This window comes from Nelusetta ayraudi, unplaced genomic scaffold (genome assembly GCF_046127955.1).
Source record: "Nelusetta ayraudi isolate G7.1 ecotype Tasmania unplaced genomic scaffold, CSIRO-AGI_Nayr_v1 ptg000039l, whole genome shotgun sequence".
NCBI classification, from domain to species: Eukaryota; Metazoa; Chordata; class Actinopteri; order Tetraodontiformes; family Monacanthidae; genus Nelusetta; species Nelusetta ayraudi.
In genome coordinates, this window is record NW_027466089.1 from 1,752,480 (window position 1) to 1,778,099 (window position 25,620).

Below are 25,620 nucleotides of genomic sequence, written 5' to 3' on the forward strand. Positions count from 1 at the left end.
GTTTAACCTTTGACCTCGCTGAATCACAACCTCTGAACACAGTGACCCCATCAATTTTACAGCTGCTGTTGTAAAACTGTCTTTACATTAATGGGAAACATGTGTTTGTGTGTGTGCACGTGCGTGTGTGTGTGTGTGTGGGTGCGTGTGTGTTTGTGTGTGTGTGTGTGAGAGAGAGCAATGGTCCATTTACGGCAGAGAAGTACCAGAGCACTTATACCGGAGGGGAAAAGACAGACAAAAAAAAAAAAAAGACACTCTGTGAGTGAGTGTGTGTGTGTGTGCGTGTGCGTGTGTGTGTGTTTTGCGTGTGCAGCTGTGGAAGTTTGGTCTCTCTGAGAGGTCAGTGTCACTGTCTCAACAGCAGCTGTTACAATGCAGCTGTACACATGCACACGCCACTGCACACGCATGCACACACAAACACGCACACACACATACACTCAGAGGCACACACACACACACACACACGGGCAGGATCAGACTCCTATTATCAAAAAGCCTTGAGGTCGGGACGTAAATCTGACAGTTAAAGCTTCCCCTACCCTTTAATCGCCCCTTTATACCCCTCCCACCCCCACCCCCCACCCCCCACCCAAACAACCCCTCCCCCACCCATCCATCCTCACTCTCTTATCCTCCCCCCACCCCCCTCCCTCCTTGCAAAAAATAACCCAGTGAGCTCAGTGCCCGGGGCATCCTGGGATAACTTCTGCTCAGTTTGCTCCTTCCCAGCTCCAGTGCGAGGAAAGCCGCCCTGCCCTCCAGAGCAGCTCCCACAGCTCCAGGCAAACAGGACACACAGGTGAGGACTGAGTGAGAGTGGGTGTGAGCCACGGCAGAGGCCAAGGCTTTTTAATGCACAGACTGTTTAGTTGAGTGTGGTACTGTAGTAAAAAAGGAACTTTCTTGCTACTTGTATTGGACAAAAGTGACTAATGATGGGATTTTGTCAAACAAGGTGTTGAAAAAATATGTATTTTCATGAATATATGTGACTTTCAGGGTAGGATTATGATGTTGCACACAGGCACAGACGACCTGACTAAGCAGAGGATGCTGCAGGCCAGGGCTCTGTCTAAAGAGGCTAGAGGAGGTGAGTGTGGATGCATCCATTAAACTCGGATGAATTTTAAATATATTGGAATATGATGAATAAATAGAAATTCATAGAAATGCACCTGTTAATGCTGCTTGCTGCTTTAATTGCTGCATTAACAACTTGGTCTTGGCCATTGTGGGGGTTTTTTCCCTTCCTACTGACACTGCAGTAGAGTTTGCTCGCAGCCGCGGCTGTCAAATAACAATCGAACATTGAAATGTGTCCGCCGTGTGTGCACTTGCACGCCCCAAAACCCTTCAGATGTGATGGTGCATTGTTGACTATCTGCGAGGGCTCAGCAGGGTCCGTCTTAATTGGGGCGTTTGTTTTCCCACCGCTGCCCACCAGCTAGACTTTCAAATCCGAGTCCTCGAAACAAATCGAGATGTGTCTCCGCTGGCTGGATTTAGCGCCGGCTGATCAAAGACGGCCACTCAGGGGTGGCACATTCTGACACGTTTCATGTGAAGGGAAAGAGGGACAAGCGCTCTTTTGCATGTCTTTCATCTCGCGATTCTATTTATACGCTCGGTTGCCGACGCACCCCTGGACCATAACACGTACATGATGCTCCCTCTGACATCACCTCGGGGGCTATTTCAGACCGTCTGCTGTGCCATGATATAACACGAGAAGGGGACCCAAAGCGAGAACACTGCAAATACCTATTTAGTGAAGCCACGCACGCTTTGGCTGTTTTATATCAGTGCCTCTCAGCTGTTTTAAAAGTCGGCAGAAACAAGAAGATCAGAGGAGACATTAAGAATCGCCAGAGGACCTTCTTAGTCTGCGTTACTTTCCCTGCTGCTACTGAATATCTGCATGTTGCTGTTATCCTTGCCTTTGCACATTAAAAACTGTCAGAATGCATTCGTGCCTGATGCAATGTAGCATAATGACCTACAGCAAAAAAAAAAAAAAAAAATCCTTCTGAATAAATAACTTAGGAAGGCATCTTGGCTGCTCTGTGTTCTTGTGTCAGGGGGTCTGAACCTGGGGAAGAAGATCAGCGTCCCAAAAGATGTGATGATGGAGGAGCTCAACCTCACGTCCAATCGGGGCTCTCGAATGTTTTTGGAAAGACAGAAGAGAGCTGAGAGGTTCACGTTGGAGAACATTGCCAATGACGTCAACAACACCAGCAGTGTAAGGCAGGAGTTTTGTGACTTTTTTCCGAATATTCATCAGTCCTGCCAGGCTCCATTAGACAACATTTTTCTTCAGCCTTGAGTCTTGCACTTAAGTTCCTTTACAAATCAGCCTTTTCTTACATGTGATGAGGCCAGGAAGGTACTGTTGCTTGCTGCCCTTAAAAGGACAATGACATCCATCCATCCATCCATTTTCCATACCCACTTCTTCCTGAACTCAGGGTTGCGGGGAAGGACAAAAACCAAAATATAAATGGAGGACAAAGCTGTTACAGCAGCAGTTTTATCAGAATCTGATTGCATTTTCACAACAGGGGCAAGATGGAAAAAAAGGGCACTGGGGATTTTTGTCTCAAACTTGGATAGACTTTTGCATTTAAATAAATACCACAAGATGTGGTGGCAGCGACGTGTAGCTTGTAACAAATCTGATTGGTCAGCTCGAATTGGACAGACAGAAGTTTCCTTCAATCACTTTCCTAGTTTTGCCAACCATCATCCAGTGCTTTCTAATGGATCGTTACCAGATGGATACAAAAGAAAATTCTGCAACATTTCACAAGGCATGCCGAGTTAGAGCCCACTGTCTGCATTGACAAAACAACATCAATTCTAAAACCCCTCTAGAACAAATGTCTTTGCCCCGTTCCCAGGTCCATTCAGAGGTAATTCATCCCCCACAGAACATCCCACAGATGCAGACAGGCAAAGAGAACCAGGCCGTCACCATCCCGGGTAAGCACAGCCTGGTCATGAATCTTCAGAAGACTATAGCCGCGAAGGGCAGTCCCGATGTCCTCGCCCCAGGTAAATGGTGCAACCTCAAGAACGGATTATCACATGCTACCACTGGCTGTACAGGAGCTTCCCGCAGTGCCAAGCGCTACGGCAGTGCTTCAAAACTTGCCGTAAACCTTTCATCGTTCAATTTGTATTTAAAATCACACAGAGTGAACCAATTATTTTTGCCTTATCTGTGCCAAGGGAATTGGCAGTTTGCAGAAGCACTTATCTGTAGCCAAGCATTGTTGTGTTTGGCCCAACAGAAGGCAACGCTTCCAGCATGACTGACAGCGGCTGAGCTCTGTTTATCACGGTAGATTCACGCTGAGGTCTAATAATGACGACTCCTATTGCTAACAGGAGTAACATCAAAGGGATTTATGAGTGTATTAGATCGGCTTCTGCTTTGTGAAGTTATTGAGTACAGTTTATTATGAGCTCCGAAACCTAAGGAATAACAATTTCTTTTTTCTCAACACCAGACATTCTGGTCCTGCTCAGTTTGAATTTCAGTGAATTTACTCGATAGTGGAGTAATTTCTTCAAACTTTTGGGTCTTTCAGGATATTCTGGCCCTTTGAAGAATGTCCCTTGTGAGAAGTTCAACATAACAGTGATTCCTAAGTCCTACTGCTCCCCCTGGACAGAAGCTCTGGGAGGAATCGAAGAGGACCTGAATATCCAGATGCCCCCACATCAACTACAGCAAGCCAATTACAGGAGCTTCAACAGGTAAACGTTGCTAACCCCAATAAATTAGCAGGATGCACAGCTGTTGACAAGTGCTGGTCTTCAAATAGAACCACAAATGACCTAACCACGGAATCCATCTCTGTCATCTCCTCACTCGGCATCAGCCCACGTTTCCAGTTATAAAATGAATTGGAACTATCTAGCCTACGCTTCCCTGTGGTTGCGCAAAGGCTATTTTGAACCACGGCTCTTGAAAGAGGATATACTGGTGAAAGGAGAAGCCTTGAAAGACCCACCTACCAACATTTCTAACAAAACAGAATCATATTTCTTTGTGTATACCAGAAAATTAACCAGTGCAGTGGGTCTGGACGAGGTATGCCTTAGCCAGACTAAGACAAACAGAATTGATCACAAACTTCAGACACCCATTCTGGAGCTGGACCCCCTACTTGCACTCTTTAAGATTACTTTGAAAATGAATGCCTTGAAATAAATCTGGTCTCAGCAAAGGCTAAACAAGGTGGAGGGGTTAACCGCACATTTTGCTTACGTCAAACTGAATCTCAGGGGTTTACTGGGCCGGTCTTAGCATGACCAGAGTGGGCTATCATGTACCACTGCGTTCCCCTTAATGGGAAGAAGCCTGAGCCCTTGTGTATCAGGGGTCCTCTTCAGCCGGAGATATGAAACCCAACACAATCACCCTGCTCATTATAGTGTCTCCCTTCACAGGTCTGCCATGCCGTTTGGTGGAGCTATGGGTAGCAAGAGGGTAATCCCAACAATTACGCTTGAGCCAGTCGAGATCCCGAAGCTGCCCAGCACCGCTCAAAAGCCCATGTGTCCGCGGCCGAACTTCAACAGAGCACCCAGGGGATGGGGAATTGATTACAACCCTGAGTCTAATGAACTATGAAAATGGACTAATCAGCAAAGACTGTAGCACTGACCTATGTTTGCCTTTGCCTTCCACAAGAATGATCCCTGTTTATCAGGAGCATTGCCAGGGAGAAGAAAAAAAACACTATACAGCATATTAGGCGGTTTATTTCTGCTGAGTGGTTTAGAAAGCAAGGTTTATTACCATAACAGAACAAAGAACAGTTGAACTGTGGAGACCCTCTAATCGCTGTGACAATCTACCCCAAAACCATCACAGTCAGTCAATCTCATTGATGTGGTAGCAACGGAGGAAACTATGTTCTTACACAAACTGCACAGAGAAAAGAGACAAATAATGACAAAATGTCATATTTTAATGAATAATGAAAGAAACATTTAAAGAACACAGTACAATGAAGTCATTTTGCGGTGGAACGTCGGTCAAGTAAAACAAAAAAAAAAAATACTAACTAAAAATCAACATGTTTAAAAAATATTTTGCTGAGTTACAGGAGTTACACAATGTGACCAAAACTATTCTGAAAAGTACATATTACATTTCGACGGCCTTTGAAAATCATACCAGCCACACTGGAAGATAATGTCATCTTCTATGTAGCCATCCACTGTTCAGATGCTCCTCTGTATTTTTTAATATGCAAGTGCCAAATGAATCCTAAGATTGCAGTTGGTTGTCTGTTCAGACTCAGGCGGTCTTTTTCAGTTCATTTGTGATGCTGCAGGTGCCATGATGGATCAGATTTTATCCTGTGAGCAATAAACTGTTCTCTGTGCAGTGTGTCTCGCCCAGTCTTTAACTTTGACTGAACACACATGACGATGTTGGATGAGCCGGAAAGAGTGAGCACAACGTCAGTCCACTTTAGCAACTAATCACCATGACGAGCGCCGTGTGCTGCATGGGCACCCATGCGCTGAGGATCCTGTGAAGGGTAGTGGATTTGACCGGGGGGTCTCATGTTCATCGGAGGCGGCATGGGTGGAGCCATTGGGCCCATGGGGTGGAACATTGGCGGTCCGAAACCTGATTGAGGAGTTGAGTAAAGAACATCAGGATTAATCAGATGCCCGAAGAGTTTAATTAGCTAAAACCATAAAAGGACAAAATTGCAGTTCTGTCATTGTTTTACAGGAGATTATACAACATCCTGAAAAGAAGCAATTAACTTCAGTATGAGAAGACAATGACAAACATTAACACGAATAAGTAATCAGGCAGAATGAGGACATTTCAATGCACTGTCTGCCACCACATTGCAGTACGCATGTGATGAAAGCTTTGTCTATGATCTCAAAGACGCTTCACCTGGAGGTGGTGGGTTGATACCCGGAGGTGGAGGCAGAGAAATGTTCATGACAGCGGGGGAGCTGCTGGGGTCCAGGTTGAAGTAGTTTGCTGGAGCCTCTTCGTCTAAAGCTGGTGGCGGAGGGAGAGCTAAAGCACAAGAGAAAAAAGAAAGAGTTAACATCAAACTGCAAAATTGTTTTTGACCAATAGAATGTTTTAATGCTGCATGAAGAAGACTGACCTCCAGGCAATCCAGGTACAGGATCCAGCCTGGTGCCCATCTCACTGACACCGTCTTTGAGACCGTCCTTTCCTCTTGCAGCCTGGGACCTTCGAAGAACAAATAGTATTGTTATCAGTCCCATATACACATACTGCACTCACATAAAAAATGTCTGGTGACATTCGACATTTATTAAATTACTTTAAAGAGCTTTTAGTGTGCACATTCCTCCCACTTTCCAAGCGACGTTCAGACATACAAATCACCCAACAGAGCATTTGCTGAGCAAGTTATGACATGAATCGTGGGCAGCTACAAATGTCTACCTGAACAAAAAACAGTGCAGTTTGTATCCCCAGTATGCACTCTTCACTGTTTGAAGCTCAGACTGGTGATAGACACTAATGCTTCTTACCTTCCCCATTTCACAGTTAGCCTCCGCCCATTGATGATGAGCTTGTTGAAGGACTTTTCAGCAGCCATTTCAGCCGCCTGCCTTGTTGCAAACTGTATGAAGGCACACTGCTGCCTCTGGACAATGGTGATGGTACGAATTTCACCAAACTGGTAAAAGAAGCTCCTGCAATCAGACACGCTCTCAGTCAACTCAGAACACTGGCAAACAATCAGTTAATGCATCATGAAATGATCATCCATGCAAATGTGACACGTTTACAAAAGGAGTATAATTTATTAGAAATCTTTACTTGAGATCGCCATCTGTGATGGTATCGCCCAGTCCACCAATGTAGAGGGTGCTGATGGATTTGTCGTCAGGGGGATCCAGTCGAGGCATAGTGGAGGCCCGTTTCAGGAGCTTGTCAGCCACAGGATCATTGACACCATAGTAACGGTCCTTAATGTTCTGGTCAGCAAGAGGGTCATCAGGATCTGTGGGCTTCTCATGCCTGTATAAAGAGAAAAAAACATTTTTGTAAACTAATCTACTTCTTTGAAATAATAAAAAAAACAAAAAACAAACAAACAAAAAAAAACACTCCTCTGCTCACCTGTAGGGACATTCCTCGCCTCTCTTACACTCTCCTTTCACCCAGAAGGAGCAGATGTGTGGTCGGTTTCTTTTGTAATACGGCGTGGTCCTGGCCAGTTTCAGCAACATGTCACTAGAGCTGGGTGCTTTACCCAGCTGGCCCGGCAGCCGTGTGCCGTCAGAGTTGGCCAACTGAGAACACAAATATAGACAAGCATGAGTTATCAAGAATCAAAAATAAACAAATAAAATATTGAAAACTCCTAATAAGGAGCACCAACAGTTTATGGTTCTGTAATAATAGATAAATACTAAATAAAAATATATTTAAAAAAAACAACATTCTATGAATTAAAAACAAAACTTGAGTTGATAAATAAGAATGTTAAGAAACGGTACCTCTCTCTCCATATTCTGAGTGTAGTACTCTTTGTTGACGTCTGACCTGGGTATTTCCTCCTTAACAGCCAGCCCAGTGTCTCTGACCTGGATAGGCAGACCTAGAAGACAAAGCTGGGTTTAACTCTCCAAATATTTTTCTTCTACATTTTTTCAACAAAACAGGCAGTGATGTGAGGTTTTTATTTTGAGGGACTAACCATACTCCAGGTCGAGCAGACACGTCTGACAAACGTTTTTCATTTTACTGCAGGTCTGACAGACCTCTGTCTTTTTGAAGCGCATGCGAGTGCCTGGACACCACCGGAACACAGTAAAGGGTCGAGCACAGATCTGATATGGGGGGTTGAAAACAGCATGTTTAGTCAAGATTTGTAATACAGATGTATTTGACAAAGCTAACAGTAATAATTATGATGATAATAATAATAAATAATGAGTAAAGTTAAAAAATAAGGACAAAGAATGTATTACACACCTTGCATTCTTTTCCATACTTTTCTTTGGTCTGGAAAACAGAAGCATGACATATGTTTATCTCTCATCTTATACACAAGTAAAGTATTTATTTTTCATCTCACTCACCATACGAATGTACGGATTTTCTCCTAAACATGTCTGACACAGAATTGGGAAATCCTGGGGGGGGGAAGAAAAAAAAAGAAAGAAGCAGAGATGTAAGTTTGATATATGATGAACATGTGTCACTCTTCCAACAACCCTTTCATGCATGTCTCTTGAAGGACAAACTTGCCCCCCATTCTCTTATGTCAATGGACCTAATTTTAATCCAAATGCTAATTATCTGGTATGTTGCCAGTCATACACGCCTTGAAATAAGAACATTTATAATGTGATAATGTGCAAGTGGTATGCAGGGGTCGATACAGAAGATTGAATAAGAACAGCCCCTACAGGCCTACCGACTTGAATAAAGCCAGTGTTTGGTTTCATAGTTGTGAATACGATTTGGCCTGAAAACTAAAATCATGTTGCAACACTGAATAACATACATTTTTGTCTTTTAAATCTGTACAATTAACACTTTTTTTTTTTTTTTTTTTTAAACGGTCAGAAATAAAGATGAAAAACAGACGAATGAACTGCGGCTCCTGAACGCTTCCTGTAGACGGCTTCCTTGAACATGAAGTTGCTTGAATTCAAATTTCTAGCACATAATGGCAAATTTAACCCTTTTTTTATTATTATTAATTTAGTGTATGTACTATGAGCTGGTTATAACGGAAATGTCAGGATATCGGGCATTAACCTATAGCATATTAAAAAATGCTAAGCTAAGGTAACTCAAGTCCTGGTCGAGATGAAACAACAAGCAAATGCTAAAATATTGTGATTTGCTAGACTGCCTCGAACCGGTAGGCTGGCGTTAATCGATGGCACTTTGCGAACAATTAACTCAATATGATTGTGTCCCAAGAAATGTTTTATACGTTTACTAAAAAGTTGCTATGAAGCAAACGCCGCCATGCTTCTACTAGCATTAGCTAACCGAAGGCTAACCAAACATAACGCTATCAGTCGGGTCCGTTTCAATAACTTGGGACAAAGTAAACTTCTAATAGGCTGTAACTAAAATAATCGACCCGCTCTCTCTGCTTCAACGATTATAAATGGAAATAAACCAACCGCGTCTTCCCAGTTCTGCCTATTGTAGGTGTTGGAGCCTAGCGACGTCGCCATTTTGGAGAATGTGAGCCAAACAGGCGCAGAGGGACGGACCACAATGCACCGCGGCCGAAAGCCACGTTCACCTATGGGTGTCGCCCTATTTCAACTATTATGCACCTAATTAGAAAGAAGAGACGTAAACAACCAAAGAAGAAAATATAAATTCGCGGGGGTGTTTTCCACTTCCGGCAACAAACGCTAATTTCAGTATTAAATAAGATTAAGGAGAGCAATCAAGTAGAATTCCAGTATTACCATCTTGAAATAAAACCTTAATCATTACAATTTTATGTTCTTTTTGTATGCAGTTGAATTACAGACATGTTTTTTCTTCTTCCTCTGTATCACTATACAGAAATATGAGTTCTCTACCCCAAAAAGACAAATATTATGCTGGCTGCTGTCAAATCTCATAGAGATGAAAGATAAAGATACTTGACAAACGTATATAATGTGAACATACAGTTTTCGTCTTTAAATATGAAAAAAGAATACATTCCATATAACATACATCTAAAACAGTCACGATATTTAATATATAAAAAGCAATCTAATGAATCTTGGTACAACAGTCGGCATTCTGTGAAATCATTATTTTTCTTTCTCAGAACTTAAGTCTTTATCTTCCCAGGAATTCTTGACACTGTTTCAGATTTAAATATAGCTGCTGTGTTTTGTAAGATGTTGTGCACCTCTTTGTGCTTGTATATGTGTGTGTGTAAGACACAGACTCTGTAATTGGCTGCAGTATGTGAGCTGCCATAAGCCAATTGTGTAGTCCACTTACTGTTTATCTATCCACCTGTTCCAATTTAGGTCAGGCGTCTTTGTGGTGATGTGGTGTGAATCTCCAATTAGAAAAGTGTTGGAGTTTTGAGATTATGAATGAGCATTAAGTTGCTCATGCTTATTTACAGTCAGGGTGAAGGTGCGGAGTCAAACCATAGGGATTAGATACAGGCTCGGAGATCTGGTCATGCTTTCAATGTGCAGGTTTTGTTCAGGAGGAAAATAAAAGGTATCTCTACTCTTCATTCCTGCATATTTTTTAGACCATGACTCAGTGGTCTCAAGGTGCAATCAGTTGTATTGTAGACCTAATAACGATTGCTTATTACCAATCCAGTAACTATATTCATGTGAAAACACATTGCACTAAAACCTCCTAAATCGCTTTCATTGGTGCAGTGTCAGTCTTCCACTATGTTAAGCTGGACATCAAATGAAACCCTCGGGACATGGCCTTCTTTGTCCCACTAAGTCGTGTGACCCTATCTCCTTGGTCATGTGATGTGGCCAAGACAGCTAAAACCATTTTGAAGAACGGCTTTGTTTGGGACTAACAGACTCCATAATTAAAATCGTCAGCCTTATGAGTCACAAGAAGGGCATATAGAGTGTAATGAAAGTATTCTCCTTCTAAGCCTTTCGATCCTCGTGGTGCTGTAATTTGTTTATTTGATATGTTAATGCTGTACACGTATTGAATATTTATATTTCAAAAATCGTGTAAAAAGCTGTTCTAAAAAATGTCATATCAGTTACATGCTTAGATTAATATTGAGTTTCAATATAAAGCCCATTCAATGTGGATATATTGTGTATAACAATACAATGCTGATCATTGATCAAGATATTAAGGCAAACTTCGTAGTTATTATAACAAGGATAGTCAAGTCTGCAGGATCAATGGTATTGTGGCAAAAATGCTGACAGGGAATAGTAAAATAATAAGTATTAATAAAGGAGCTTTAATGTCTCAGACTTAATTAACTAAGATACTCAAAACGCGCCATTGAACTGTTTGGGGGAGTTTAGCCGAGACGCAAATCATTCACTCCACGCAAGAACATGACCTCTGAGTAGAGAAATTGTTTAGTGAAACCCAAACAAGTCGTCCAAAGGCTTGTTTAGTTTGCATGCATGCGCACAGCCGCAGACAAAAAAATATGCCGTGCTGGCGCCTCCTGTCGACAGCTATGGGTCACTGCCTGTGCACAAGGCTGCAGAAAGAGAGGCAGGGGAGAGGGGGGCACTCTCAGATTTCCCGATTTCTCCCAGCCGAGTCCACTGAGCGGCTTCCACTGCACGGCCGCAAGCAAGCGAAGGCGACGACGACATGCGCCGTGCGTGCCTCAATCCCGCATACGTTTCACACAGTTAGCGTCGTCCCAGACCCGCACAGACCATAGACGAGGTGAGTACAGCAACACAGAGCGAGTGTGTGGTCGCGGTGGTGTGTTTTTTTTCCCACCCGCACATGATCGGCAGGACGACCGAGAGCCCCGCCACAATTCGCCGTCGCCGCCGCCGCCGCTGCCGCCGCCAGCTCGCTTCCCCAGGCCGGGCGAGGAAGCGTTGTGTATCGCAGACGGAGACCGAGGCCAGTCTCTCGGCCTGGTTCCTCCGTCTGGGGGACACATAAAGAAGCCCAGACGCTCGGCGGTGGCGCGGTGTAGCTTTGCAGGTCGTCCTTATGGCAGCAGATAAAGCGAGGCTAGCGTCGTGGTGTGTTTTTATGTAAGCGGATCGGGTCGAAGTTTGAGCTCCGGGTAGATGGGTAGCGCCGTGCAGCCCCGGCGCTGTGATTTAATATGGGAATTCCTTTATTCAGCCGGATACCGTAATGCAGCACGGCGCCCAGCGACGGGCGAACAGGCTAACTTGTTTTTTGGAACTTTGTAGCAGCCGCCGTGAATCATGGAAGGCTGGTTAAATGCTCAGAATGGAGCTAATTTAAAGCGTTTTCTTCAAAGGGTGGCGCCCCCCCCCCCTCTCTCAACCACAAAAGTTGCTCTCCGGCGTGCCCTTCGCCATAAACGTATTTGCGTGCTACTCGGAATTAAAAGGGTCATTACTGGTTTTCTGCTACCAAAGGCTAATAGCGGTCGGTTCGCTGTGATGGGGCGGGGGGGGATGCGTATATGCGAATGGACCGAGGACTTTGGAGATTTATCACGCCTTCCTAACGATTTGAGGAACACGAATTGAATGTGAGAAGTGGCTGCAGGCTTTGTGCTGCGATCGACGACGCATCACAGTTCTGTGGTGCTACCTGTAGGAATCTTTGACATCCATTCACCGTTAACCTTAAAAAGCCACGCACACACAGTCAGGTATATGAGTGGTCCAAACTAATACGGAACCACAAGGAACAACGCTGGTAATTCTGTGCTTTAATCCAAAACAGTTTTTTGGAGGAGTAGAATGATTTAAGATGCTTCTAACAAAGAGGTCTGTCTTGGTTCATTTATGAGCGTTAAGATGGGCAAATCATTTGCCATGGCTCTGCGAGTGCGCTTTGTTGCTTTCCTGCAACAGTGAACTGTGTCCACTGTGAAGCCCTGAACATATTAAATACTATAAACACTTGACTCAACTCAGAAGCAGAAAGGAGGCGGCCCAGACCTGCCTGAAATCTATTGCCTTGGGGGTGCGCGTATGCACCTATCTGAGTAAGAGATTACTGCGAGAGCATGACTCACGCTCGGGATGTGTTTGGCAAAGTCGCAAGGACTTTCCCCTGCTTTTCGCCTCTGCTGCAGGAGGCTTTCTTGCCACTGAAAAGCATCCTCCCGCTTTCATGCGCCATGAGAATTGTCTTCTATCCCGACAGTTGCACCTCTACACTTGCTGCTCCAGTATTTGTTTAATAGTTTGTTTTAAAGAAAGAAGGGTTTGTTCCATTTGGAGATTAAATAAAATAAAGATACTGGTCGCTGTAGTTCATCAAATTTGTGGAGACTTGTGCTCTGGAGGTCTGTGCCAACTGTATGTCTGGTTGTTCCAACCCTCCTTCTGAGTGCTGCCGACTGGCTGCCAAGCCTGCTGTGATCTAGCGTTTTCTGTTGAAGCCTGCCACTGCTGCGGCAGCCATTTGATCTTATATCAGCAAGTCTTTACTTAGATATGCATGTCACAAATGTCTACACATCTCGGGACGGTGAAGATACTGTACCTCCACACGTCACAAATTATGACAGATCAGGTCCCCAAACAGAGTTTGGCTGTTTGTCAAGAATGAGTCATGATCAGAGTCAGTGCGTCGTCTTAAATTTATGGCCTGAATGTTGGAACAGTGAGAAGTAGCTGGTAGTTGTCAATCACAGTGTTGGTTGCTTTATTGCAAATTATTCCAACAGAGCGGAAGATGATTCAAATTGTTCTGCAGGTAATACAACCATCAGATTTTAATGCGACACGAGGTAACTGTGTGAAGCTGCAGTGCCAACAAGATGCCAGCTCTTTTATTTTTTCCATGTCAGTGGTCCTTGTATCCACACTCAGTGTGTGGGGGGCAGACCCCTCTTTAAAGTGGGGCTGAAGCCAGGCATCCTTCCAAAACTCAAGTCCCTCCAGTGCTCTCTGCTGGGTATAAGCAATGCTTTGTGCCACGGTGTGCTCCCTATGGTTCTGTTTCTTCATACTCCACTGCAGCGCCACTGGCTCTCTGGCTTCACTGGAATCTGCGATTGGAAGCAGTCCCAAAAATGGCCAGCTGTTTGACAAAGTCAGACGTTTCCTCAATAAGTCAAGCGTTGATACATGAATTGCAAGAGCCAGAGCGCATCATGTCAACTGGAAAGTGGTTTGCAGTCGGTAGCCTTTTTCCTTTTTGGAATGCGGCTGAGGCATTTTTCTGGCTTAGGCCATGCTATTGTGGGTGGTATTGGAGAGCAGGAGGAGAGTAAATACATTTCAAACAGCACAGCACAACCGAGTATTAGAAAATGATCCGATAGCATCTGTAATCCTCGGAGGGGCAAAACCTGGAGAGTGGTTTTGTGAATAGTGCTAACCTCCATCAGCTAGTTGGCAGGCACTGGGGCTGTCCACATGTGTGACTGGCTGGCTAGGCTAGCAAGTGGCTGAATTCAGTCTGTGAGCAGATCAGATTACTGAACGATTAGCCATGCCCTCCTATCCCTGGCCCAGGGAAATGATTTTCCACTGTCATAATTCCCTAGACTGAATTACGCAGGCCAGTGACTTAGGGATACTCAATACTACTAGCCTGTAAGGCATAACTGTTGCTCTGCACAGACTGGAATAGGTCGAGAGTGGTCTTACTATTAAGGACAGTCATTTTCTTTTGTTGGATTTCTGGCAGAGTTTTAGTACAATCTATAGGGGTAATGTGAAAAACAGTTTTGAAATTCAAAACAGTTTTTTCCCCCGTTGACCTGCGCAAATGCTTTTATTGTAAAGTCATACATTTAAAAAAAAATATGGGTGCATGTCACATGGGCAATGAGGCAGTGTAAATCTAGCAGGCCTCCAGTGGAATTTTGCTGAACGGAAAGATAGGCAATGAGGAATAGAGGCAGGGAGGGAGTGGGAGAGGCTTGCTGGTGGAGGTAGGACCGTGTTTCCAAGGTACTTACCACCCCGAGGCAGAAATCCGATACATTCCAGAGGCTCCTGTGTCCAGACGAATAATGGTGACTAGGGTGTAACGTTTCATCAGATGACACATGATTAGAGCATAAGTGCTGGGAAAGTAAGAGCTATGTCATAGGCCCGGAGGTAGCTGGCGTTGGTTGCCTGAGGGATTTGGAAAGTATGCCAAAAGAGCGGGACGGGTTATGTGAGATATGGATTTTTTTTCTTCTCCACATTAAAATCCAGCTGGGCACCAGCTAGCTCCTCTCTGCGCTTCACGCCGTGTTGAAAATCTACTGGTTCGATACAATGTATATCTGCGTCAATTTAAGCGACTAAGTGATCCACGGCAAGTCACATTGAACCCACCCACCGTTGTTCTGTTGTACTCCTTTGGATTTGAATAGGTCCATTGAGGCGGCTAAACTGAATAAGGTTTGGCACTTAAATGACTCCCGACAATTGAGGGGGGGAAAAAAACGCTGTATCCGCCTAAGCTATTCACCAGACAGGCTCTTGCATGAACCTGCTGGTTTTGTGCGAGAACCGGTGCGACAGTGAACCTTAAAGGTGACTTTCAATACAAACACACAAAACATAAATTCTCTTTAGCATGGAGTCAATGGAGGCAATGCTGTACCCATGCCCTGTTTCTTCAGCGTTTCCATGTTCCTGTAGTATCAGCGTGAAGCAGACTGAGGAGAGGCGCTGAAGAGACACCAGCTTACCACTATAAATGCTGGAGTTTACAGCGCAGGACTCCGTGTTGTGCCTCTGCAAGAGAATGACTCAGGCTTTCTGAACTGACACCTGTTAAGACGCACTTTTAGCAATCAAATCTAATGGTTTAATTTCGAGCTTGCTGATTCTGGCGACTTGCAGTTTTCCCCCTGCCTTACAATTTCTGGGAAAACCTCCCTGGCCCATGAGCTTTATGCTGCTTACACCGCAGACACAGACAATACCCCGTTTTTATTTAGTGGTCAAAAAAAACAGCCGATGAGTGTTAATGGACTTCACCTCAGCCACTCCGGCAGACCCTCAGGGTACAGTGGGCTCGTACACTCTCGGCTTCGGGAGCTCTTGGCTCTGGCTTCCTAATGATGCCATTTTCAGAGATGGAGAGATGCAGTAATGGGTACATACCACTTCACTGCAGGGATATTTTAACCCCATCCTCTTCCCAAGTGCTATCGGTCACCACAATTCAACAATTGAGATTGCTTTGGAGGAAGAGTGAGAGATGTATAGCGCAAAGCACAGCATCGGAATTACTTTGATAAACGTGACATTTTAACTTGTTTTGTGTATGTTTTTTTTTCCTATTTTTTAATACTATATTTTGCAAGTACAACAAGTTCTCCTTTGCCAGTGCATGACGCTGTTTTTATGCTATTTCCGAACAATACTCTTGGACCAGTTGAGCCATGGCTCTGTGTTAAAGCTCACTGTGGGGGAGACGATGGAGGCAGGGGGGAGGGTTGGTTGGGTCTGTGTGTTTACCCAGTTGTCTAGCGGCCTCACTCAGGTCTCATTGCACAAGTACCACACACATACCCTCTCACCTACTGTAGACATGATGTGTGTGCAGTCGCACTCATGCATACCACGGTATTTTACATATAGAGCATGGCTGTCATCATTGGACAGGCGAGGGGAATGTGATTTAAAGATTGAAATTTTAATTGCAGTGTTTTATTGTGTTTGCAATTTTAAAAGAGAAACTTCTTTGTGATAGGTTGTACACTCTTGTTTTAAACCCTGAAGACGCATTATTTTAGTACTTATATTTTACATGCAGCATGAATATTGTGATTGGCTTGATAAAACACTAATCATTAACAGTTAAGTGTAATATGTGGATATTGGCATTAAACATTGTTCAAAATGAACACAGAGTTTAGAAGTTATGCAAAGCTGAATGAGAAAACTTCACTCAACTTTGATTTTGAGTTTAAAATTGCACATTAATTAAAAGTAAAAAACAACCTGCTGTCTTGGGTTAAAGAAAAATAGTATGATAAAAAAAAAAATCTACTTCCTGTCCTAGTTCTTTTTTTCTTCTAAAAAGAAACTCAAACTGATGACGGTATGGAAATACTGAAGAAACAAAAAAGGAGATGTCCCTGATATCTTGATTCTTTTTAATCCATTTTTCAATTTGGACTCAAAAATCCTGACTCTCCGCAGATGTTATCGCAAGTCTCTAAAATGGCCAAAAGAGCAGCACCTCTGCAGGCACTTCAGACAGAAAATCAACCCCGCCAACCTCCATCCAAGCCGGAATCGTTTCCAAACTTTTCCACTGGACTGCATTAGCCGTCGGTGGGTGTACCTTTCCAGCTGTTTGTGCTTGCTCTGTTTGACTGTTCATCCTGAAGTTCAAACAAGATCACAGCTGTGACCCGATGCAGTCCGGAGGACCTTGGTCTGTGTTTACCAACCACAGTTTGTGTTTGAAGGGCCGCTGTGATAAATGCAGCGGTGTGGTAGGTCACTCTCAGGGTGAGGTTTTCTTTCTTTCTTACTTTTCTAATGCTAAACAACACTAGCAAAATGTTGTTAGCCTGGACAACATGAAACCAGGAACCCCTTGCTAACTTCCCTTTTCCCCCTTGACCAAGAGTCAACCACGGCGCTGTGCTGCGGCAAGTCATCTGGTGTTCAGTCGACTCCCATCTGTGACTTCAGCTTGGCCTCGCTGCAAACAAAGCATTGCGGCATGCAAGGGCCTCCGCCACATCTAAACAGCCCTGTGCTGCTATCTGTTTGCAATCTCTTGGTGGAAACTATGAGCGATCTGTCGAGGCTGGTGGGTCTTCCTGGGTTTTACATTAATCAAATTGTTTTGACGCACAAAACAACAAAAAAAAACAACAACAAACTGGCCTATCAGCCGAGCCCCAGCTGATGGCATACCTCGTCTCCATTTTGAACCGCTGAGGCAGAAAGATTTGCAACGGTGCGCACCCCAAGGTTTAGTTCCCAGCAGCTCCAGGCGTACCCCTCCACTGATCCGCTGCAGCGCCGTGCCTTCCCAGCCTCCTGCCTGTCTCCAAGCGACCCTGGGTGGCGGGCAAGAGTCTGTCTGTCTGCCTGTCTGCCTGTCTGTCTGTCCCTGTGCAGGACAGCTGCTGGCAAAACCAAAAGGCCGGTCCAGATGTAGCTGGGACACGTAGATAGAGACGTCAACAGATGCTGCAAACGATCGCGGTATGCACAGGTGCAGTTTCCTTTTCTTTTTTTTTTTTTTTGTAACGCCCGTTTGAATTTCAGAGTGGGCTGCTTTGAAAAGGGTCAGTCGCGCCAGTCGGGTGGCGCGACGGCTGGCCTGCTCTCAGCGGGACGCGCCGCGACTGTGAGCAGTTGGTCCTCAACAGACTCCCAGACGCACTCAGAGGCTGTTTTGGGGCAGAGAAGCAAAACTGCAGGAGCCTTAGTGGTGGCTGTGCAAGCCTGCACACACAAACAACACCCAACCCCTTCTGTGAAGTGTTAAGTGGCCGGATATGTTTGGTGAATGGGACACAGGTGTCTGGACTGGGTTGTGTGTGTGTGTCTGTGTGTGTGTGTGTGTGTGTGTGTGTGTGTGTGTGTGTGTGTGTGTGTGTGTGTGTGTGTGTGTGTGTCGTGTCTGACCAGAGGTCTGTGTTTGTTTTCTCTCTGTAATGGCCCCCAACCCTCTGCTGCAAATCAAGCAGAGCCCATTGGCTCTCAATGGGCCGGGGGGTCAAAGCTTCCCTCTCTCTCTACTTCTCCCAGCCCTCTAATGTGGGACTGCGATGTGGCTGAACTGGTCAAGACTCTGATCATGAAATACAACACAATAGCTATGTTAACGCGCGCAAATTGCTCCAATCCGATCTAAACCTTTGTTGATCGTAAATTCCAAAGCCACTGTTTACACGGACACTAAATAAAATGGTGTGATCATGACGTGCGTATAAATGCACCAAGTGTTTAATCAGGATAATTCATTCGGGCATGCGCGGACTTGTTTAATTTTCAGGAAATCGTAGCAGAAATAGAAGTTGTGCTCCCAATTGTGCTGTAAGCAAATGTTGCGTTGTCCGCATGGAATAATCATCGGCATAAACCACCTCTCTCTTTCGGAATTAAATTTCTTTCTGAATGGACCGTATCGGTTCAGAATCTTCCGATTGACGTGTTTAAATGAAGCGTTTTTAGTCTGATTAGGCTTTTATTCCCATTATTTGTGTCCATGTAAACATAGCTAATGCCCGTGTCTCCGTAGTCCCTGTTCCCCCTCAACACCCCCACCTTCTTTCCCCTTTATCCCTCCGGTGCCTCTGATCTGGCCCGCCTAAAGCCGTCGTTTGAAGTTGCACAGACTCTGCCTTTAACTTGGGAGTCGTCAGCGCCTCCAGTCAGTCGACGCGACTCCCAGTGACTGCCGTCCGCAGCCTCTCCAGCCTTCGCGCCCTCCTCTCCCACTCGCCTCCTGCACACAGGCCCTGGTCTTTGTGGGTGATGTAACTCCGACAAGCTCCCTTTTGTCGAGTAACAGCCTGAAGGTGCGCAGCTCTGGGTTTGGAGGAAGACACGCACGCACGCACGCACGCACGCACGCACGCACGCACACACGCACACTCGCGTGCCACCCGGCTCCATCCTGCGTCTTCCCATGGGACTAGAGCAGGATGAGGTAATGGATTGTTCGCCCCGCCGCTACCTCCACGCTTGGTCGCTGCGCGCCGCCAGCGGCGGTGGCCGCCTCAGTCTCCTCCTCGCTCTGAATGTTTGAGTAACCCCGTGGCCCCGCCCAGATGGCCGGCCTCCGGAGCGCGTTTGTGAGAAGCGACGGCGTGGATATCTGGCCCACATAACGCAGCTTCCTGCTTCCCCCCTCAACCCTCCCGCCCGCCTGCGTCACTCTGTTTTTTTTCCCCCTCCAAATTCCAGAATCCATTTCATTTGTCCCCGGGGGGGGGGTGCTGAAGGCTGGAGAAGGTGTCGCAAATTAAATTTGCTCCCCTCGGACGTGGTCGTGATGGAACAGTATAGCAGGAGAATGGGGAGCAAAGGGGGCTGGAGGAAGGAGCCTATTTCCGATGCATTACCGTCTCTTTCCTCAGGGTCTGTGGTGGAGGAACGGCGGCGCCTCTATTGCTTCTTTAATTTTTCCCTTTCGCACTGTTTCGCTCTGGCTGCCTCACCTGTAGGCCCTGCGCTGCTCCTGCCGACACTGCTAACGCAATCTGACCCAGTTTATTAGTTTGGGTCTTGTGAATCATTAATCGGGGGTGGGGGGGTGTTATCTAACCCTTCCCATAATGATTTCATCTCGACTCGCGTGTCAGAGCCTCCACATGTTGTTATTTTTTTTCCAACAGCTCCACCCGCCACCCTCGCGCCTTGCTCTCCGCACATTTGTACTCCGTATCGCGAGCAACTCGCAGATAAACGCGTCATCGCTCCATCTCGAGCCATGTGTCTAATAGGTGTGCGCCATCCGCCGTAATATGTCATTGTGTCAGGGCACAATAGTCGCCACTAAGTGCACTGAATGCAAATTAATCTAGTGGGATGGCAGCAGCTGAATAGAGTGTGTGGTTTTGGGGTTTTGTTTTGTTTTTTGGAGGGGAAAAGGGGAAGAAGGAGGGCTAATGGTGGCGACAGAGAGAGAATAGAGCACGTGACCAGGAGGAGGAGGAGGGAGGATGGATGTGGGATGTAGTCACGGCCAGGCCCATTCATCATGCAGTGCCTGCTGGGATGCGCCAGGGTCAGTCCAGCACAACACAATTACAGCCTGTTCTGGTGTGTTGTGCTCGGCTCCACTGTGTTCCGACTCTGTTCTGTTGTCTTTTGTTACGTTTGCTGTGCCGCTCTCTCTCTCTCTCTCTCTCTCTCTCTCTCTCTTCCTCACTCTCTCTCACTTTGTTTTTTTCCCTTCTTCTTTTTCTTCTCCTCCTCCTCAGTCTGCGCTGCGTTCAGCGGCACATTTCTCCCCCTCTTGTGGAACTCGCATTCGAAGCAGTTGCTAAAACGATCCGATGCAACTTTTTCAGCAAAACATCTCAATTAGTCGGGTTTTTGTTCAGTTTTTTTGTTGTTTGTCCCATCGGAGACTTCAACTCTCAACTCTGTTTTTTTTTGCAATTAGCTGCTGTGCTTCTTTGCAGCTGCGCTCCCTGCTTCCGTGCGCGCAGCCTCCTTTTCATCCGAATCAGATTTTTTTTTTTCTTCCACCAGCTTGATGTGTGTGTGATTGACGGGCTCAGCTCTCGCCGGGGTTTTAGAGATGCTCTTAAGCATGATGTCTACCCGGCTTGCCTGACAGTCCTCTGTGAGCCCACAGATGTTTCCAGAAAGCTGTAAATATCGGCTGCGTGCTCTCACGTCGGCTGACAGCATGTCCGATCAGACGGATATCTTTTGTCTTCCTGCCTGCGTCTGCGCCTCATGTGAAGCCTTTTCCCTGCCGCGGCGTCTTTGAGGTGGTCTGAAGGTCTTAAAAAAAACCATCGCACTGGGAGCGGAAACATTGACATTTTAAGTCCGGTCAAAATGAATCTAATACTCCGTCATGTGTTTTTTTTTTTTTTTTTGGAATCAGCTTCTGTTCATTTTAGGGAAGAACATTAAATTAGACACAACATGTATCCTTTAGTCAATGAATGGATATTGATTTATGTATTTAATGGCTCAAGATACGAGGGTTGTGTCATCTGCCGTCTTCTATGGACAGAATGAGAGTAAATCAATCCTTGGTGTCATTTTAATAGACCCAAATGTTATTTAGTCGTTGTTCGTTAGGATGCCGAGCCTCGCAGAGAATGTGGGAGGGTTTCAGCACTAATGCTATGTATCTAAATCTCAGTCAGACCTGCATATAAATGTGGAATCTCTTGTACAAGAAAATTAAGTTGCCATCATTTGCACATTTTTAAGGTTTAGCCTGTTAACATGTGTCGAAGGGCGCTGACTCTGCACTAATTATACTTGCTACCATGCGACGCGTTGTGCAGATCCTGACAGTTATTTGAGATAAAAAAAAAAAATTGGATCTCTGCAGCAACAGTATTTACATCTACAGAGCCACTGGCATTTGTATTCGCAGCGTCGAGTCTGTATTCCCGGATTATTTGATTCTGAGCAATAAAGTTCTGGGAGCTGGTGGAGAATTTCTTTTAAGGACAGGAGAGGGAAAAAAAAATGAACGCACCCAGTGATCCCAGAAGTTCTCTTTTTCTTGCTCACTAAAGATGTATTTGGGTGGTGGCCCGGCTGACGGGAACTAATAGGAAGCCCCAAGAATGACAGAGCTTTGCCAGAAAATGCAACAGTTTAAAGTATGTAGCATCTGGAAACCATTTGAAACAATGGATTGTCTTCAGCGAGCTCAGAGTCCACGTCTGTATGAATTCTTGTCCTCCCTGACATTCTTGGGTTTGAGCCCTCTGAGGCATTTTGACAAGGAGTTTGAAGACATGGAAAGATTTACTTGGCATTTCTTCTGGCATGTGTTTATAATGCATCGCTTGGTCTCTATACCTTTCGTCGCGAAACGTTTTGCTCAATATTTCATAGACTCCCGTGAACTCCCAAACTACCTGTTTCTAAATAGGACACGTCGTGTTCAACTATATAGATCACTAAAATATGCAAACATCACCTTAGCAACTATTTTCTAAACGTCACACTTGTTTGTCACTGATCTTCTTAGAAATGCTAAGGAGGGTAATACTTGCTCCACTTTCTATAGAACGGGTTCCAAAACAAATATTTGTAAAATTGGCCCCATGTGACATCACAAGGGCACCGTTTCCCCTCCCAGGTTAGTGACATCAGCCCCAGCCGGGTGTTCAGTCCGATCTCGAGAGCCTTGTCGACTATTTTTCCCTTCTTTTTTTTTTTCCCCCCCAGAAAGTTTTTCTTGAACATCATCAAGAAATGTGATCACACGATACCACTGAAAAGTTGATCAGAGATTCGGCCTTTCTTTCAACCATTTTAAAATTCGTGTGTTTCGGCCACCTCAACGCTGGATAAAATGTCCATACTCGGAAAGTTTTTTTTTTGTACCTTTTTGTTTTTTTTGGCTCCCTGCAGATGTGTGGAAGGTCCCGATTAGTACGATTTTTGGTGGAGGCTGTAAACGGAGGGATAAAGATTATTCTCTGGAGATTTGAGAGGGCTCTTTTTGATATTTAATCACGAGGCTCAGGGTGAAACTAAATGATGTGAAAATGGGCCGTAATGTGGGACCTCAAACCTCTCACAATGAGGTTTTGTCTTTGAAGCCATGGCAACCTCGCTGAACACTCCTGCTCACTCCCTTATCTTGCCCTGGATGCAGTGGAGCTGTGTCGTGAGGTCGTCTTTTTGTTTTTTGTGCTCTGATGAGGTGGGGAAGATGTAAGCCCAATGCCGAGCCCTTTGCTCCACTTAATGGTGTTTCATGTGGAGGCTGACGCTGACGCGGTGGTGGTTAATCTCGTTCGGCGAGCGGAAATGGACATAAAGACGCAGCTAATTGGACTCATGTAAGAGCACTTGGGATGGAAAGGTGGTGAGCAACGGAGATGAGGCCGAGGAAGAAACACCCCGCCTCGCTCCGAACCCTCCAGCCCTAACTTTTATTTGATGTGATGCATTTCCCCCTCCTCTCCGTCACGTTATTTGGCCACAATGCGCCACTGGGGAACTTCAGCTTTCTCCCATTACGGTCACCAGACTTCACAAATCACAGTCTTTAAGCGTAATGAAATTGCACACACACAGCCAGTGACTTGCCGGCACAATAATATTGTTTTTGACTTCATCACTCCCGTGGGAAAGCTCCTAAATGGGTTAGACTGATTCGAACCCGCTGGCTCTAAATTAGAATTAGCACAGAGCTTCAACCTTTGCCGCCACAAAATCAGAAGCAATCAGTCACTGAGGAAGGTTTTAAAGACGACATCATTACCCAGGCCTGCCTTTGGTTCGCACTTGGCCCCGATTCTGACTTTGAGTCAGAATTAATCCAGGTGAAATGTTTTGGGTTCCCTCGTTTCATTGTTTCTGCTCCTTCTTTTTTTTTTTTTTTTCTTTTTTTAACTCCTTTGACTCGCTCTTTCTCCTCTTTCCCTCTGGCTGCTGCTGACAGCAGCGTTGACCCCGTCTTCTCTCTGCGATGTCCTCGCGTGACCTCCAGGAGGAGTGGTCAACTGCTCTGTCGCTCAAGGAACTCGCAGCCCACTGGAGCTGGTAATGCATTATGGCGGCTGTCGCTTCGGGGTCGGGACATAAAATACTGTATCAGGGTCGTGCCGTGAGTGAGTCGGCAACTGGATCTTTTCCTGCCAGACGGTTCTGCAGAGTCATTCCCAGTTCCTCCCATCCCATCTCCAAGAAGCTGCCTCGTTTTTATTCAGGGGGTTTTGGATTCTTGTATATTTGCGCTGATTCCCAGTTGGCGCGCCATCTCCTGCTGGCCGCCATGTACCCACATGTGCCAGTATCCAACAAGCTGGTGGTGTCTGTAGCAGCGTTTCCACTACCCCTAGAATTGTGCAAAACCTAAATATTGCAATAAAAAACAGGGAATGGAAATACCTAAATTTCGAAAAAATCTCCCAAATATCACAAAGGTTTTTACGCGAGGTGGTTTTTCAGATGTATCGGATTTACGCGGTGCATGGGTGGTACGGAGGTCACATGACCGGTTCACTTCAAGTAAAAAAAATGGCGTGTTACGTTTGGACGGAGGAAGAGGCGTATTTCTTTTAAGTAATCGTAGAGAAAAATATAACAACCATTCTTGACAGCAGACAAACAAACGCAAATGTAATTCTTGTAAATCTCGCGGGACAAGATTTTACGAGAATTAGGGCTTATGCGCTTCACACCTTTCAATGGAAACACCTGCAAATCGCAATTGTACTGTCCTTGTACTTTGTCTAAATTTTAGAAATATCGCTTTTATTGTGCGAAGGAACTGTGATGGGAACGCAGCTACTGTTGACTCGCCGCCCGCTGTCATTTCCATTGTTCACCCGGATCTATTTGTTGAAGGAGGAGGGTAGGAGTCACCTGATGGGGAGGGGGTGGGGGACGGTGGAAACTAGTATCCTTTGAGCAGTGCAGGCTAGATGCTGACGCTGTGTTGGCTCAGCTGTTGTGCCACGTGCTGACAGGAAGGGCTCACGGTGTCTCCGGACTCCTTATCGGAGGAGTAAGACAGCCACCGGAGAAACTGACTCTTTTGCTGCAAGGTTTTTTTTTTGTGTGTACTTCCAAATTGGTTCTCAATTTTTTTTTCTTTTTCGATTTCCACTCTTTCTCTATTTATTAATAATTGCCTTTGCCAAGTGGTAATTGAAAGTCTATTTTCAGCCTCTTGGCTGTACTGTCTTGTCCTGTTTGGTTGGTGGTTTATGGTTTTGTTTTACGCACTGGCTTGTGGTGAGCCTCACTTGTAAATATGGCAGCAGTGTGCAAGTTTTCTCTCCCCGTTTAATGTGTTGGTCATATTTTTCGAGCCCAAAACAAGAAAAACACCCAATTGTTTTATGTTAGAAAAATAAACAAAGGTTTCATGAAATAAATAAGCAATTGCCTTTACTGTATAACACGGGAGCTATGCTTTCATTGCTCCATTTGCTTGCAGCAAATTGCTTCATGGAAATGTGGGACAATTTCTTTCCTTATCTTTTAAAGCAAATTCTTAAAGTTTGCTTTTCAAAGTTTGCTTAAAATTCGCTTGACATTTTATTAAGACGCGCTAATTGACTCTGCCGTGAGACGATTTTAGCAACTGATAAATGTCGCCCCGTAGTGCAGTGCGTTCAGAAGAAGTCTGGAACAGGGGACCGCGGCTCTTCTCTGGAAATGTCTCTGCAGTTTGGAGGCTCGCGTTTGGCAGCAACCTTTCGCATCTCCCCTCCCAAACCTGTTTCTGTTCTTTTGCCAAATTGCCGCGACAGTTATGCAGAGTGCCCGTCAGTTAAAAGGAACGGCGACTTCAACTCCCTGCACTCGGGAAATTCAGCCCGCCGTCCCGCC

At 45.3% G+C, this 25,620-nt stretch overlaps 3 protein-coding genes across 4 annotated transcripts in view; 2 read left to right on the forward strand and 1 right to left on the reverse strand.

Moving 5' to 3' along the window:
- The first annotated feature begins 720 nt into the window (after positions 1 to 720).
- LOC142892725 (myozenin-2-like) lies at positions 721 to 5,410 on the forward strand. Of its 2 annotated transcripts, none has more exons than XM_076032978.1 (6): positions 721 to 805; positions 1,006 to 1,096; positions 2,085 to 2,248; positions 2,907 to 3,060; positions 3,600 to 3,768; positions 4,465 to 5,410. In XM_076032978.1, the coding sequence occupies exons 2-6, from the start codon at positions 1,015 to 1,017 to the stop codon at positions 4,646 to 4,648; spliced, it is 753 nt and encodes a 250-aa protein (XP_075889093.1). In that variant the 5' UTR covers positions 721 to 805; positions 1,006 to 1,014; the 3' UTR covers positions 4,649 to 5,410. The 2 variants fall into 2 exon arrangements, with proteins under 2 accessions (XP_075889093.1, XP_075889095.1); XM_076032980.1 differs by having other exon boundaries at positions 2,907 to 2,988.
- Positions 4,968 to 9,326, reverse strand: rbm22 (RNA binding motif protein 22). Its single transcript, XM_076032977.1, has 11 exons — positions 9,184 to 9,326; positions 8,122 to 8,175; positions 8,015 to 8,044; positions 7,737 to 7,869; positions 7,537 to 7,637; positions 7,157 to 7,329; positions 6,854 to 7,054; positions 6,562 to 6,726; positions 6,165 to 6,253; positions 5,942 to 6,070; positions 4,968 to 5,659 (listed from the first exon to the last, which is right to left on the reverse strand). Exons 1-11 carry the CDS (start codon positions 9,235 to 9,237, stop codon positions 5,505 to 5,507), a joined length of 1,284 nt encoding a protein of 427 aa, XP_075889092.1. The 5' UTR covers positions 9,238 to 9,326; the 3' UTR covers positions 4,968 to 5,504.
- A 1,709-nt stretch (positions 9,327 to 11,035) lies between these two features.
- Positions 11,036 to 25,620, forward strand: part of ndst1b (N-deacetylase/N-sulfotransferase (heparan glucosaminyl) 1b) — a 49,507-nt gene continuing 34,922 nt past the window's right edge. Inside the window, exon 1 of the mRNA XM_076032981.1 lies at positions 11,036 to 11,422. The gene's annotated coding sequence lies outside the window, so the exon portion shown is untranslated. The remainder of the gene's footprint in view (positions 11,423 to 25,620) is intronic.